At 47.8% G+C, this 13,080-nt stretch overlaps 1 protein-coding gene across 3 annotated transcripts in view; it reads left to right on the top strand.

Annotated features, from left to right (window-relative positions):
- Window positions 1-13,080, top strand: part of LOC147120429 (activin receptor type-1-like) — a 132,900-nt gene that overhangs the window by 53,946 nt on the left and 65,874 nt on the right. For 2 of the 3 annotated variants that reach the window (XM_085986327.1, XM_085986330.1), the window contains exon 3: window positions 1,868-1,941. In XM_085986327.1, coding sequence (XP_085842453.1) covers window positions 1,875-1,941 — 67 coding nt within the window. In that variant the 5' untranslated portion in view covers window positions 1,868-1,874. Of the gene's footprint in view, window positions 1-1,175; window positions 1,488-1,867; window positions 1,942-13,080 lie in introns of those variants that run through there. The other variant, XM_085986328.1, reaches the window with a different exon arrangement.

Here is a 13,080-nt window from a genome sequence, read left to right as displayed (position 1 = left end):
CAGCGCGTGCGCAGTAAAATTCGCCGCTTTCATTCATGCTTTCAGTGAGGTCAAGTCCTTACAACTTGCACATGAAAAAAGCATGGGTACAGTTGCTCCAGAGGCTGCGGAGGAAGATATTTCTTATCGTGGAGCTTCTGAAAGTATGTATGTCTGTATATATTCCTTTGCGTGTTATGTATATATTCCTTTACTTATGTGTATGAATGTATTATTTAGTTATGACTTTCAGAGAAAGTAACTTATTTGAAAATCATAATTAAAAACCTACATTCATACACATTAGTAAAGGAATATAAAACATACATACATATACGTAAAGGAATATATGTGGACATACATACATAACTCATTCTCACATTCCATTCACACAGCCACAATTGCTCCTTCTACCTACCGTTCTGAAAACCCTTTTTATAAAAAATAAAAAAATTTAAACTTTAAAACTTACTTAAAATTTCTTAAAATAACTTCCCTCCCTTTCCCAAACAAAAATATTGCATTTCAGAAGCTCCACGATAAAATGTTTCTTCCTCCGCAGCCAATGAACCACTTTACACTTGCTTTTTTCAAGTGTAACTTCTGAGGACTTACCCTCACGGATTTCATGAATGAAACCTACGAAGTTCACTGCGCAAGCGCTGCCTGTGCAGTCGCACGTGCTCGAGGTCTGGAAATGCCGGCGTTCCCCGCATGCGCTGTTCATGCTGAACGCTGGCATTTCCAACGGCCAGATGCGTGAGTACCCCGAGCGCACTCACGCCTTTGGCCGCGAATTTCTGGCCCGTTATATTGCTGTTAGGAATCGGAGCCCAAACATGTTCTGATCAGTATGTGTATTCGTGATTAGTGATGATCGTGAATACCTCAACAATAAAGGTTGTAATAGGGTGCAATCTCTCCCTGGGCGCCCCCCCCCCCCCGGCCCAAAAGAGCAGTTACAGGAGATTGCTTTGATGCGTATCTAGTAAAGGGTGTAACTCGCTAGACGGGGCTGGTCACAGCTTCTAAATTTTACCAAGAGAGCGAAACCACAAAAATGTCTGGCCCTGGCAGGCATAATTGCATTGACTTTCAACATAGTGTTTAGTTTAAGAACAGCTGCATTTTCAGGATTTATCTCTGCAGCAGGAAACAATTTAGCCCAGAGACTGAGAGCTCAGGATCCCCACCGAGTGAAGCTATGTAGAGACACCAATGGGACAGGCAAACAACCTCTTCTCTCACACTGGTTTGTGGGGCTGAGGTGCTCATCAGTGACTAAGTCTCAAATGACAGATAATTTGAATAGAATGCAGCACTGTCTCGACTCCCACAGCCTAGCCTCTGGAACTCTGCCATTTTCCCTTTTTAATACAGCAAGCAGAGGGCTATTCTGCTAGGCACTGAAGCAGAGGACTTCTCGATATGTTTCTCTTGGATCTTCTGCAAAGTGGTTACTTAAACGTCCCCACTTTGAGGACATTGTGGCCTTAAGCCTGTTTAAGGTTTGTTGTAGCTGTTATTCTAAAATCTGTACAGTGACTTTCAGCATATTCACAGTAAAGTGGCAACCAGCTGAATGCTGACATAGTTTCAAAGTCGTTGGCGCAAGCTTTCAGCTGTCTAAACACAGTGTTGGATGGAGCCAGATAACCTATTTTGAGAAAAATCGCAGTGTGCAAGCTGGTTGGTTTCAGTGGGGTTGTGGTTTCAGAAATGCCCTGAAGCGAGGGAGTATTTGGATTGTACAAGTATACTGTCTGTGTCTGTGATTGTTTCCCTCTTCCATTGTGTATTTTTCCCCATGGCTTTTTTTTAAAGTTCAGATATATGTAGGTGAGGCAAAGATTCATTAAAATGTTAATTGTAGTGTGTTTTGTTTCAGTTGTACGATGCTAACTGGTACGATGATCCTTCCTGTACTGATGACACTCGCCTTTCCGAATTCTAGCTGTGAAGGTAAGGCACAGTAATTACTGGATTTTAAACCTTTTCATGCTGAATAAAGTGGGATACCATGCAGTTTTCTAGCTATTGTAAATAGGCATTAAATGGTCAAAATGTTTAGATATGTAGTTATAGAAGTAGCAAGGGCTTCACCTTCTCTGTCACAACACGTCTCGTCAAAGTGAATTTCCAATAAGTAAATTTTGAGGATCCATTTGTTGGGTCAGTTCATGTTATTAATTGAACAGTATAAGTGACTGCTTGGGTTTCTTAAATAATCTGGTCTTCAGTTCTTGCTGCACAGCTATTCATTCATATTATTAAAATGGCTCATGCAGGATTTTACCAACTGTTGGCCTGCATGTGTTCGAAATGGCACCGGAGCGCTACGAGGTACAGCTCCGATAAGCATCTCGTGATCAAACAGCTTGACAAAACTTAGGGTGCCCAAGTTCTCATATGAAGACCTGATGGTATTTGCTCCTTGTGGATGAATGAATAGTACCTTTGCTTCTTTAACTCCCCCTTCTAGGTAAAATATGGCACAGTCCCATCCCTTCCTTCCTGTGAAAGTGTGTCTGCCCTAAGGCCAGGGCTTCCTATAGCAGCACAGCTGAGACTGGAAATTGCCTATTGGTTATCCTTAGTTCAAAGCCAAGCTGTACAAGTCTGTGGCACAATAAATTGGCGCTCCAGTGAACCACACTCTCATTTCAAGTTGTTACAATCCTGCTTTTGATGCGGTTCAAAAGACAGGTTTTATTGTACAGTTGCAGTGATCTGTGTCTCTGTTGGCTTTGCTGTCTGCAAGGGGCATTGTTTTTAGTAACAGGAAAGGCCTCAGACTATATCTGTCTACTTGGCTTAAATGATTGAAGGACTTTATACCCTTGCAAGTGTTAGTGGAATGTGAGCTCCAATGACCTATGGCTATCTGCAACTGTGGGACTGAGTCATCCAGATCAAGAAAGTTCCAGATTCATGCTGATCTTAGCCAGTGCAATGATGAAGGTATTTTCATTGGCCTTGGCTTTCCCAGGCTATGGAAGGAAACTAATGCAAGAATTCCTACTCCCTGATATATTCCCCTGTGAGGTCCGCTGGAAGTGTATGTGAGTGGACATTGGGTAAGGAGGATAGAGCTCCCAGTTGTAATGCCTTTCCTATCTCCTGATAAACAGCTTGACAATACTTGGGTGCCTAGCTGAGCTTGACTGACTGACCACAGACAATAAACTGAATCTGGGTTCATGATCCGCATGACTTAATGTCACACTATGCAGTACTGCCTTGCCATACAGTAAATTATTACAGTGCTGATGTCATCTGCTGTGATTGTGTGAAACCCGCAAAGTGCCATGCAATTGTTTCAATGACCGAAGCCAAGTAGACAGATAGTCACAGAGTGTTCTTTTCTGTTACAGTGAAGCTGTCTTAATTGCAAATGATTTTTTGCAGGGTAAAGCTATGTACTAAATCAGGCTATGTATTTAACTGGTTTGCTATTGAAATAAAATGAAGAAAGGTTAGTCAACATCCCTTATTTTCTCAGAATCAACAACAACAACTTGCATTTCTATACCACCGTTTAACATAGTAAACAGTCCCAAGGAGTTTCATACGAGCGTAATAGACAATAATTGACATGGAGCCGAAGAAGATATTAGGACAGGTGACCAAAAGCTTGGTCAAAGAGGTAGATTTTAAAGGGCATCTTAAATGTGGGGCAAGCTGGACAGGTTTAGGGAGGGAATTCGAGAGCTTGGGCCCTAGATGGCTGAAGGCACGGTTGCCAGTGGTGGGGCGAAAGAAGAGGGGATGTATAAGAGGTCAGAGTTGGAGGAACACAGAGGGTTGTAGGGTTGGAGGAGGTTACAGAGATGGGGAGGAGCGAGGCCAAACAGGAGGATGAGAATTTTAAATTTGAGGCGTTGCTGGAGTGGGAGCCAATGTAGGTCAACGAGCACAGGAGTGATGGGTGAATGGGACTTGGTGCTAGTTAGGATACTGGCAACAGAGTTTTTGATGAGTTTAAGCTCGTGGAGGGTGGAAGATGGAAGGCTGACCAGGAGAAGATTGGAATAATCGAGTCTGGAGATGACAAAAGCATGGTTGAGGGTTTCAGCAGCATATGGGCTGAGGCAGGGGTGTATTCAAGCAATATTATGGAGGCGGAAGCAGGTGAACTTTGTGATGGAGAGGATATGGGGACAGAAGCTCAGCTCAGGGTCAAATAGGCGCAGAGGTTGCCAACAGTCTGAGAGCAAAATACTGCAGATGCTGAAAATCCGAAATAACAACAGAAAATGCTGGAAAAACTCAGCAAACCAGGTAACATCTGTGGAGAGTGAAATAGATTTGAAGTTTCAGGTCGAAACCCTTTGTCAAGACTGAAAAAGCACAGGAAATGAAACAAATTAAAGGGCCAGTTTGGGGGCTGGGAGAGAATAAAAGAAGTGAAGAGACATTAAGAGGTATTCAAAACGAGACAAGATGGTGATAGGACGAGTGGAGACAAAAGACGGCTCCAGATTAGGTGTGAAATGCGCTGGCAGAATGGGAGGCAGCTGCCATGTGGGAGAGAAAAAAAGGGGGGGGCAGGGCCAAAACAAAGGTGCGGATAAAAAATATAAGTAAAAATGTAATTGGGGCCGAGGTTATGATCTGAAATTGTTGAACTCTATATTGAGTCCGGAAGGCTGTAAAGTGCCTAATCGGAAGATGAGGTGCTGTTCCTCGCGCTTACGGTGAGCTTCCGTGGAACAGTGCAAGAGCCCGAGTACAGTGAGGTCTGAGTGGGAATGGGGCGGTGAATTAAAATGACAGGCGACCGGAAGCTCCGGGTCATTCTTACGGACTGAACGGAGGTGTTCCACAAAGTGGTCACCCATTCTACGTTTGGTCTCCCCAATGCAGAGGAGACCACATCGTGAGCAGCGAATACAGTATACTTGTACTTCTTGCAATCTAGTATACTGTATTCGCTGCAGTCCTTGCTGGGAGTGATGGATTGTGGGATCACCTCGAGTTCACTGGAAAGTTTTAAGGCAGTATCAGAAGGTAATTCAGTTACTACTTAAGTGAGAAGAGGGATGTATGCAATGACGAAAAGAATTGCTGTGCACACAGCGTTGATAAGTTGGTTGACTAACTTTGGTAAGTTAGGTGTTAAACATAGAAACATAGAAGATAAGAGCAGGAGTAGGCCATTCGGCCCTTCGAGCCTGCTCCGCCATTCAATGAGATCATGGCTGATCATCCAAATTCAGTACCCTGTCCCTGCCTTCGCCCCATATCCCTTGATCCCTTTAGCCTTAAGAAATATATCCAACTCGTTCTTGAATATATTTAATGAACTGGCCTCCACTGCCCTCTGTGGCAGAGAATTCCACAGGTTCACCACTCTCTGGGTGAAGAAATTCCTCCTCATTTCAGTCCTAAATGGCTTACCCCTTATCCTTAGACTATGACCCCTGGTTCTGGACTCCCCGGCCATCTGAAACATCCTTCCTGCATCTAGTCTGTCCAGACCTGACAGAATTTTATAGGTTTCAATGAGATCCCCTCTCAATCTTCTAAACTCCAGTGAGTATAAGCCCAATCGACCCAATCTCTCCTCATACGTCATTCCTGCCATCCCAGGTATCAGCCTGGTGAATCTTCGCTGCACTCCCTCCATGGCAAGAACGTCCTTCCTCAGGTAAGGCGACCAAAACTGCACACAATACTGAAGGTGCGGTCTCACCAAGGCCCTGTACAACTGTAGCAAGACATCCTTGTTCCTGTACTCGAACCCTCTTGCTACGAAGGCCAGCATACCATTTGCCTTCTTAACCGCCTGCTGCACCTGCATGCTTACCTTCAGCGACTGGTGCACAAGGACACCCAGGTCTCTTTGCACTTCCCCTTCTCCCAATCTATTGCCATTCAAATAATAATCTGCCTTCCTGTTTTTGCCACCAAAGTGGATAACCTCTCATTTATCCACATTATAGTGCATTTGCCATGTTTCTGCCCAATCACCTAACCTGCCCAAATCGTACTGGAGTTTCATGACATCCTCCTCACAGCTTACCCTCCCGCCCAGCTTTGTGTCGTCTGCAAATTTGGAGATATTACATCCAATTCCCTCGTCCAGATCATTAATATATATTGTGAACAGCTGGGGTCCTAGGACCGATCCTTGCGGTACCCCACTAGTCACTGCCTGCCACTCGGAAAACGACCCGTTTATTCCAACTCTTTGCTTTCTGTCCGCCAACCAGTTCTCTATCCAAGTCAATACCTTGCCCCCAATCCCATTGATGCGCTATCAATTACTCATAAAAGACTGAGAGTTAAGAGAGTAACTAAAGGCTTTTATTAACAAAAGAATGAAGGTCTGCCTCGAGTGGTCGACCGGTCCAGAATACAAAGGGCTGGGGAGCAGTCGCCTTTATACTAGGACTTGTGGGAGGAGTCAGCCGAGGCATGTCCAGGCATGTACACAGTGGAATAAAAACAGTGGTTTACCACATTCACCCCTTGTTTAAAATTGAGTCCGGCGGGGTGAAGTGTATTAAAAGTTAGTGTATTGGAGTCTCTCCGGAGGTCTTGTCTGCCGCTGTGATCGGCGTGGCGACGGCCGGGGTAGTGGAGCTTCCGGCGTCTAGTCCTGCGTAGGCTGTGGCACAGGCGTGTCGTCCTCGTAGATGTCGAGCGGGTCGCGGGGCCCAGGCCTGCCGTCTGCTGGGGCTGGATATCGGGTCGTGGGGGGTGGTGGGGGGGGTGGTATGGTTCTCTGTAAACTTTCATGCCAATAAAGCATTTTAATTGGATAATTAATTGGAGTAGTGGGTTACTGCGGCCCCCGAGGGTGCAAGGTCTCTTATGGAGACTGTGTCCTCCCGCCCGTCCGGGTATGCAATGTAAGCATACTGGGGGTTGGCGTGGAGGCGGTCGACCCTCTCGACCAGGGGGTCCGTTTTATGGGTCCTCACGTGTCTTCTCAGTAGGACCGGCCCTGGGGACGTCAGCCATGGCGGTAGCGATGTCCCCGATGTGGACTTCCTTGGGAAGACAAACATTTTCTCATGAGGGGTGGCGTTAGTGGCAGTGCAGAGCAGTGACCGAATAGAGTGGAGCGCATCGGGGAGCACATCCTGCCAGCGGGAGGTTGGAAGGCCCCTAGACTTTAAGGCTAGCAGGGCGGCCTTCCAAACTGTCGCATTTTCTCTTTCCACCTGTCCGTTCCCCCGGGGGTTGTAACTGGTGGTCCTGCTTGTGGCAATACCCCTAGTTAGCAGGTACTGACGGAGTTCGTCGCTCATAAACGATGAGCCCCGGTCGCTATGGATATAGCTGGGGAAACCGAACAGGGTGAAGAGGTCGTTCAGACATTTAATGACCGTGGCACTGGTCATGTCCGGGCAGGGGATGGCGAACGGGAAACGGGAGTACTCATCAATAATATTGAGGAAGTACACATTGCGGTCGGAGGAGGGGAGAGGCCCTTTAAAATCAACGCTCAGGCGCTCGAAGGGGCGAGTGGCTTTTATCAGGTGGGCCCTGTCTGGTCTATAAAAGTGCGGTTTGCACTCAGCACAGACTTGGCAGTTCCTGGTCATGGTCCTGACCTCCTCAATAGAGTAAGGCAGGTTGCGGGCCTTGATGAAGTGGAAGAACCTGGTGACCCCTGGGTGGCAGAGGTCATTGTGGAGGGCCCGCAGTCTATCGATCTGCGCGCTGGCGCAGGTGCCACGCGATAGCGCATCCGGGGGTTCATCGAGCTTCCCGGGCCGGTACAAGATCTCGTAATTGTAGGTGGAGAGTTCGATTCTCCACCTCAAGATCTTGTCATTTTTGATTTTGCCCCTCTGCTTGTTGTTAAACATGAAAGCAACTGAACGCTGGTCAGTGAGCAGGGTAAATCGTTTTCCGGCCAGGTAGTGCCTCCAATGACGCACAGCCTCCACAATCGCCTGGGCCTCCTTCTCAACAGCGGAGTGTCTGGTCTCCGGGCCTTGGAGCGTTCGTGAAAAGAAGGCCACGGGTCTCCCCGCCTGATTGAGGGTAGCGGCCAGGGCAAAGTCGGACGCGTCGCTTTCCACCTGGAGGGGGATGGATTCGTCCACTGCGTGCATGGTGGCTTTGGCAATGTCCTCCTTGATACGGTGGAAGGCTAAGCGGGCCTCTGCCATCAAGGGAAAAGCGGTGGACTTGATCAGCGGACGGGCCTTGTCCGCATAGTAGGGGACCCACTGGGCGTAATAGGAGAAAAACCCTAGGCACCTCTTCAGGGCCTTGAGGCAGTGGGGCAGTGGGAGTTCCATAAGGGGACGCATCCGGTCGGGGTCGGGGCCGATGACTCCGTGTTCCACAACACAGCCAAGGATGGCGAGGCGGTTTGTGCGGAATATGCACTTCTCCTGGTTATATGTCAGGTTCAGGAGTTTGGCGGTGCGGAGGAATTTTTCGAGGTTTGCGTCATGGTCCTGCAAGTCACGGCCGCAGATGGTCACATTGTCCAGATATGGGAAAGTGGCCTGCAACGCATTTTGATCTACCATCCGGTCCATCTCCCTTTGGAAGACGGAGACCCCGTTGGTGACGCCAAAGGGAACCCTAAGGAAGTGATAGAGGCGGCCGTTTGCCTCAAAGGCAGTATACTGGCGGTCGTCAGGGCGGATAGGGAGCTGGTGGTACGCTGATTTCAGGTCAATGGTCGAGAAGACGCGGTACTGCGTGATCTGGTTGACCATATCAGCTATGCGGGGGAGTGGGTAGGCGTCCAGCAGGGTGTAGCGATTTATTGTCTGGCTGTAGTCGATGACCAGGCGCTGCTTCTCGCCGGTCTTAACGACCACAACCTGGGCTCGCCAGGGGCTGGTGCTGCCCTCAATAATCCCTTCCTTCAGGAGCCGCTCCACTTCGGTTTTAATGAAAACCCTGTCCCCGGCACTATCGCCTGCTCTTTGTGGCGATGGGCTTGCAGTCGGGGGCGAGGTTAGCAAACAGTGGGGGGGGGGGGTGACTCTGAGTGTGGAGAGGTTGCACCTGGTGCGCGGCGGGCAATTTGGAAGCTGCTGGCTGCGGACTGTGAGTGGGGGTAGGGGTCCACCGTACGCCATCGTGACACTTTTAAGGTGGCACTGAAAATCTAACCCCAGCAGGACGGCAGCGCAGAGGTCGGGCAGGACCAGAAGTTTAAAATGATCGTACACAGTCCCGTCTACTAAGAGTGTCACCACGCAGTAGCCGCCGATGTCTGCCGACTGGGACTCGGAGGCCATAGAAATCCGCTGGTGCGCAGGCAGGACTGGGAGAGAGCAACGCCGCACCGTGTCAGGGTGGATGAAGCTCTCCGTGCTCCCAGAGTCAAAAAGGCAGATTGTATCGTGACCATTTACCTTAATGTCCATTGTGGAACTGGCCAGCTGGTGCGGTCTTGCTTGGTCCAGTGTAACGGATGCCAGCGTAGGGGTCGGTGTGTCGCTGCGGGTATCAGATGAGGCGGTGTTGGGGGCCTGCTGCGTTCCGGCTGTCGTCCAAGATGGCGGCGTCCATGATCCCCATGTGGCTGGAGGCGTCCAAAATGGCTGCTGTACCGGTGGTTCGCACATGGCCGGGGAGGCCCAAGATGGCGGCCCGCATGGCCCACACGCGGCGCTGCTGGGGTTCGGGGTGGCTTTGGCCCTGCAGACGCTAGCGTAGTGTCCCTTCTTCCCGCAGCCCGAGCAGATCGCGTTTTTCGCCGGGCAGCGCGCTCTGGGGTGTTTTGCCTGGCCACAGAAGTAGCATTTCTGGCCTTGGGGCACTGCTGTCTGGCCTTGGGACACTGCTGCGGTAGTTGGGCCGTTGCTGGGATGGCATGGCGCTATGAGGCGGTCCTACCGTGTCCCAGGCTGTCATTCCCCGCGGCGTCCACGGTGCAGAGGAGTAGGCATCCATGCCCCGGTAGGCTGCATCCAATGATAGTGCGAGTTCAGAGGCCTTGTTGAGGTCGAGGTCACTCTGCTCCAACAGTCGCTGTCGGGTGTAATTGGATCTGTGGCCCGCTACAAAAGCGTCCCGGATAAGTTCCTCTGTGTACACGGCGGCCTTTACATCCTTACAACCACAGGCCCGGCCAAGCACAGACAGTGCCTGAAGGTATTCCACGGTCGATTCCCCAGGTTGTTGTTTACGACTCCCCAGAAGGTGCCTGGCGTACACTTCGTTCACTGGGCGCGTGTACTGGTCCTTGAGGAGCTTGATAGCGTCCGCGTACGAGGTCGCGTCTTGGATGACCGAGTACACTCGGTGGTTCACTTTGGAGGTCAGGACATCCAGTTTGTCCTCGTCCGATTTGATTGCTGCGGAGGCGGTCAGGAATTTTTCGAAACACTTAAGCCAGTGAGTAAACTTGGTGGATGAGTCTGCCTCCCGATGATCTAAGTCCAGGCATGCTGGTGTGAGGATCTTCTCCATTATAAAAATTTTGTTAATAAAATTGATGCGCTGAGAGTTAAGAGAGTAACTAAAGGCTTTTATTAACAAAAGAATGAAGGTCTGCCTCGAGTCGTCGACCGGTCCAGAATACAAAGGGCTGGGGAGCAGTCGCCTTTATACTAGGACTTGTGGGAGGAGTCAGCCGAGGCATGTCCAGGCATGTACACAGTGGAATACAAAGAGTGGTTTACCACACCCATGTTCCTTAATTTTGCACGCTAATCTCTTATGTGGGACCTTATCGAAAGCCTTCTGAAAGTCCAAATACACCACATCCACTGGTTCTCCCTTATCTATTTTACCAGTTACATCCTCAAAAAATTCCAGTAGATTAGTCAAGCATGATTTACCTTTTGTAAATCCATGTTGACTTTGTCCGATCCTGTCACTGCTTTCCAAGTGCTCTGCTATTACATCTTTTATAATAGGCTCCAGCATTTTCCCCACTACTGATGTCAGGCTTACCGGTCTATAATTCCCCGCTTTTTCTCGACCACCTTTTTTGAATAGTGGGGTAACATTAGCTACCCTCCAATCCATGGGTACCGTTCCAGAGTCTATCGAGTTCTGGAAGATGACCAGCAATGCATCTACTATCTCTAGGGCCACTTCCTTAAATACCCAGGGATGTAGACCATCAGGCCCTGGGGATTGATTGGCCTTCAGTCCCATCAATTTTCCTAACACCATTTCCCTACAAATACTGATTTCTTTCAGTTCCTCCCTTTCATCAGACCCTATGTTCCCTGGCATCTCTGGGAGGTTATTTGTGTCCTCCTTTGTGAAGACCGAACCAAAGTATGTATTTAGTTGGTCTGACATTTCCTTGTTTCCCATTATAAATTCCCCTGATTCTGACTGTAAGGGACCTACGCTTGACTTCACCAATCTTTTTCTCTTCACATAAAGTAAATCAACAAGTGTTTGTGGGGAATGTCTATTGTCTCAGGGCTGAACATTGCAGTAACAAAAACACAACATTTTGGAAACACTCAGCCGGTCAGGCAGCATTTTTGGAGAGAACGAACAAGTCAACATTTGAGTTACTGACCCTACATCAGACCTGAAACATTAACTTGTCTGCAATGTTACTGTTGAGCTGCATGGCCACGCAGCGATCTTGAGGTCCCGTGCAGCTGACTCACCAGCTTTTAAATGAAAAATCGCGCAAGTGTGGAATTTTGAATGGGGCCACGTGGCCCCAAAAAGTCAGTTTTCTCCACAGATGTTGCTTGGCCTGCTGAGTGTTTGGCATTTACTGTTTCTGTTTCAGATTTTCCTAGCCTGTAGTATTTTCCTTTTGTGCTCTGCAAATGGCAGTATTGTGTACCCGTATCAAAAATAGGAATTGATTTATGTATATCCGGATACTGTCAGGAATTTGCTCCTATTACGAGCGTGTACGTATGTACACAGGGAGCTAGATGTGGGTGGAAGTTGATTAGCTTGCGTGAAATTTAAAGTGTCGTCCCCCCCCCCCCCCCCCATAGATTTTGAATTCTTTTCTATTGAAATAAGGCTGAAATTGGGAAAAAATGTAGCACAATAAAAGTCCATGTTGCCTGTCTGCCTTTGTTCAGAAAATCACTGAGTTCTGCTGTCTGCAATTGATACACCAAGGTCTTTTTACCCCTTTACATTTTGGAGGTACAACACAAAACACTGTTCCAAATTCAGCATTCAGAAGAACCATAGGATGGCTGGTTGAGAAATGGAAAAAGTGCCATGCTAGTGCAGTGGGGAGGGTACTGAGGTTGGGGATAAGACATGTTATTGGGCAGACTGGAGGGGAGTTTTACTCTGACTACGCTATACCTGTCCAATAGCGAAATACTGCAGTTGCTGGAAATCTGAAATAACAACAAAAAACGCTGGAAAAACTCAGCAGGCCAGGCAGCATCCGTGGAGTGAGAAACAGTTAACGTTTCAGGTCGAAGACCTTTCGTCAGAACTGGAAACGAGCAGGAAAAGGAACAGATTTTTAAAGCGAGTTTAGGGGCTGTGAAATGGAGGGGTTTCACAAGCCCTGGACGACTGAAATAGAAACAGTTTCATTCTCTAGCACTAACATTCCATTTAAACACGGCTGTGGTTTGGGATTTTTGACCATTTTTCTACGGAAAGAAATTGAAAATAAGAGTTACTTTTAATGCTTTTTTAAGCAAATTGTATTATCAGTTTAAAAAGAAAAGTTAGCCAGATGGAAGGTGGCTAAAGGCATCTTGAGGCGGTGGTTAATATGCTAAATGGAAATGGGTTTCTTCCAGAGACTAAACTTGCTAGCTTGTTTAGGTAATTGGAAAACACCTCGTTATTTATTATTACGTGAAGTTAATTTGTATGGAGTGAATTAGTTAAGTCTGGTCATAACAGCTGTTCTATATATTCACCTTGCAGCGAAATAAAGCAGCTTAACAATTCACATGTTGATGTAGCCCCTTCTTATCAAGGACTAAATGCTATTGTTACCTAGAATTTTTTTTTTTGGTATGTACAAATATAGATCTAATTTTGGGTATAATGGGAATTATGAAATATTAGACACTTGTGTGAAAGGAAAGACATCATGTTGAAGTTTAAATGGGCACAAGGGCTGTAAATTGGCCCTTGGCGGTTAGATGGTCGGATATGGTTTTGACATATTGTTTCCCCCATAGGAAGTTTGGTGGTTGCCACTTGTGG

This window comes from Somniosus microcephalus, chromosome 4 (assembly GCF_052327205.1).
Source record: "Somniosus microcephalus isolate GS21.2 chromosome 4, FLI_Smic_1.0, whole genome shotgun sequence".
NCBI classification, from domain to species: Eukaryota; Metazoa; Chordata; class Chondrichthyes; order Squaliformes; family Somniosidae; genus Somniosus; species Somniosus microcephalus.
The sequence above is the reverse complement of the archived record's forward strand: the minus strand, read 5'-3'. Positions and strand labels throughout refer to the sequence as shown.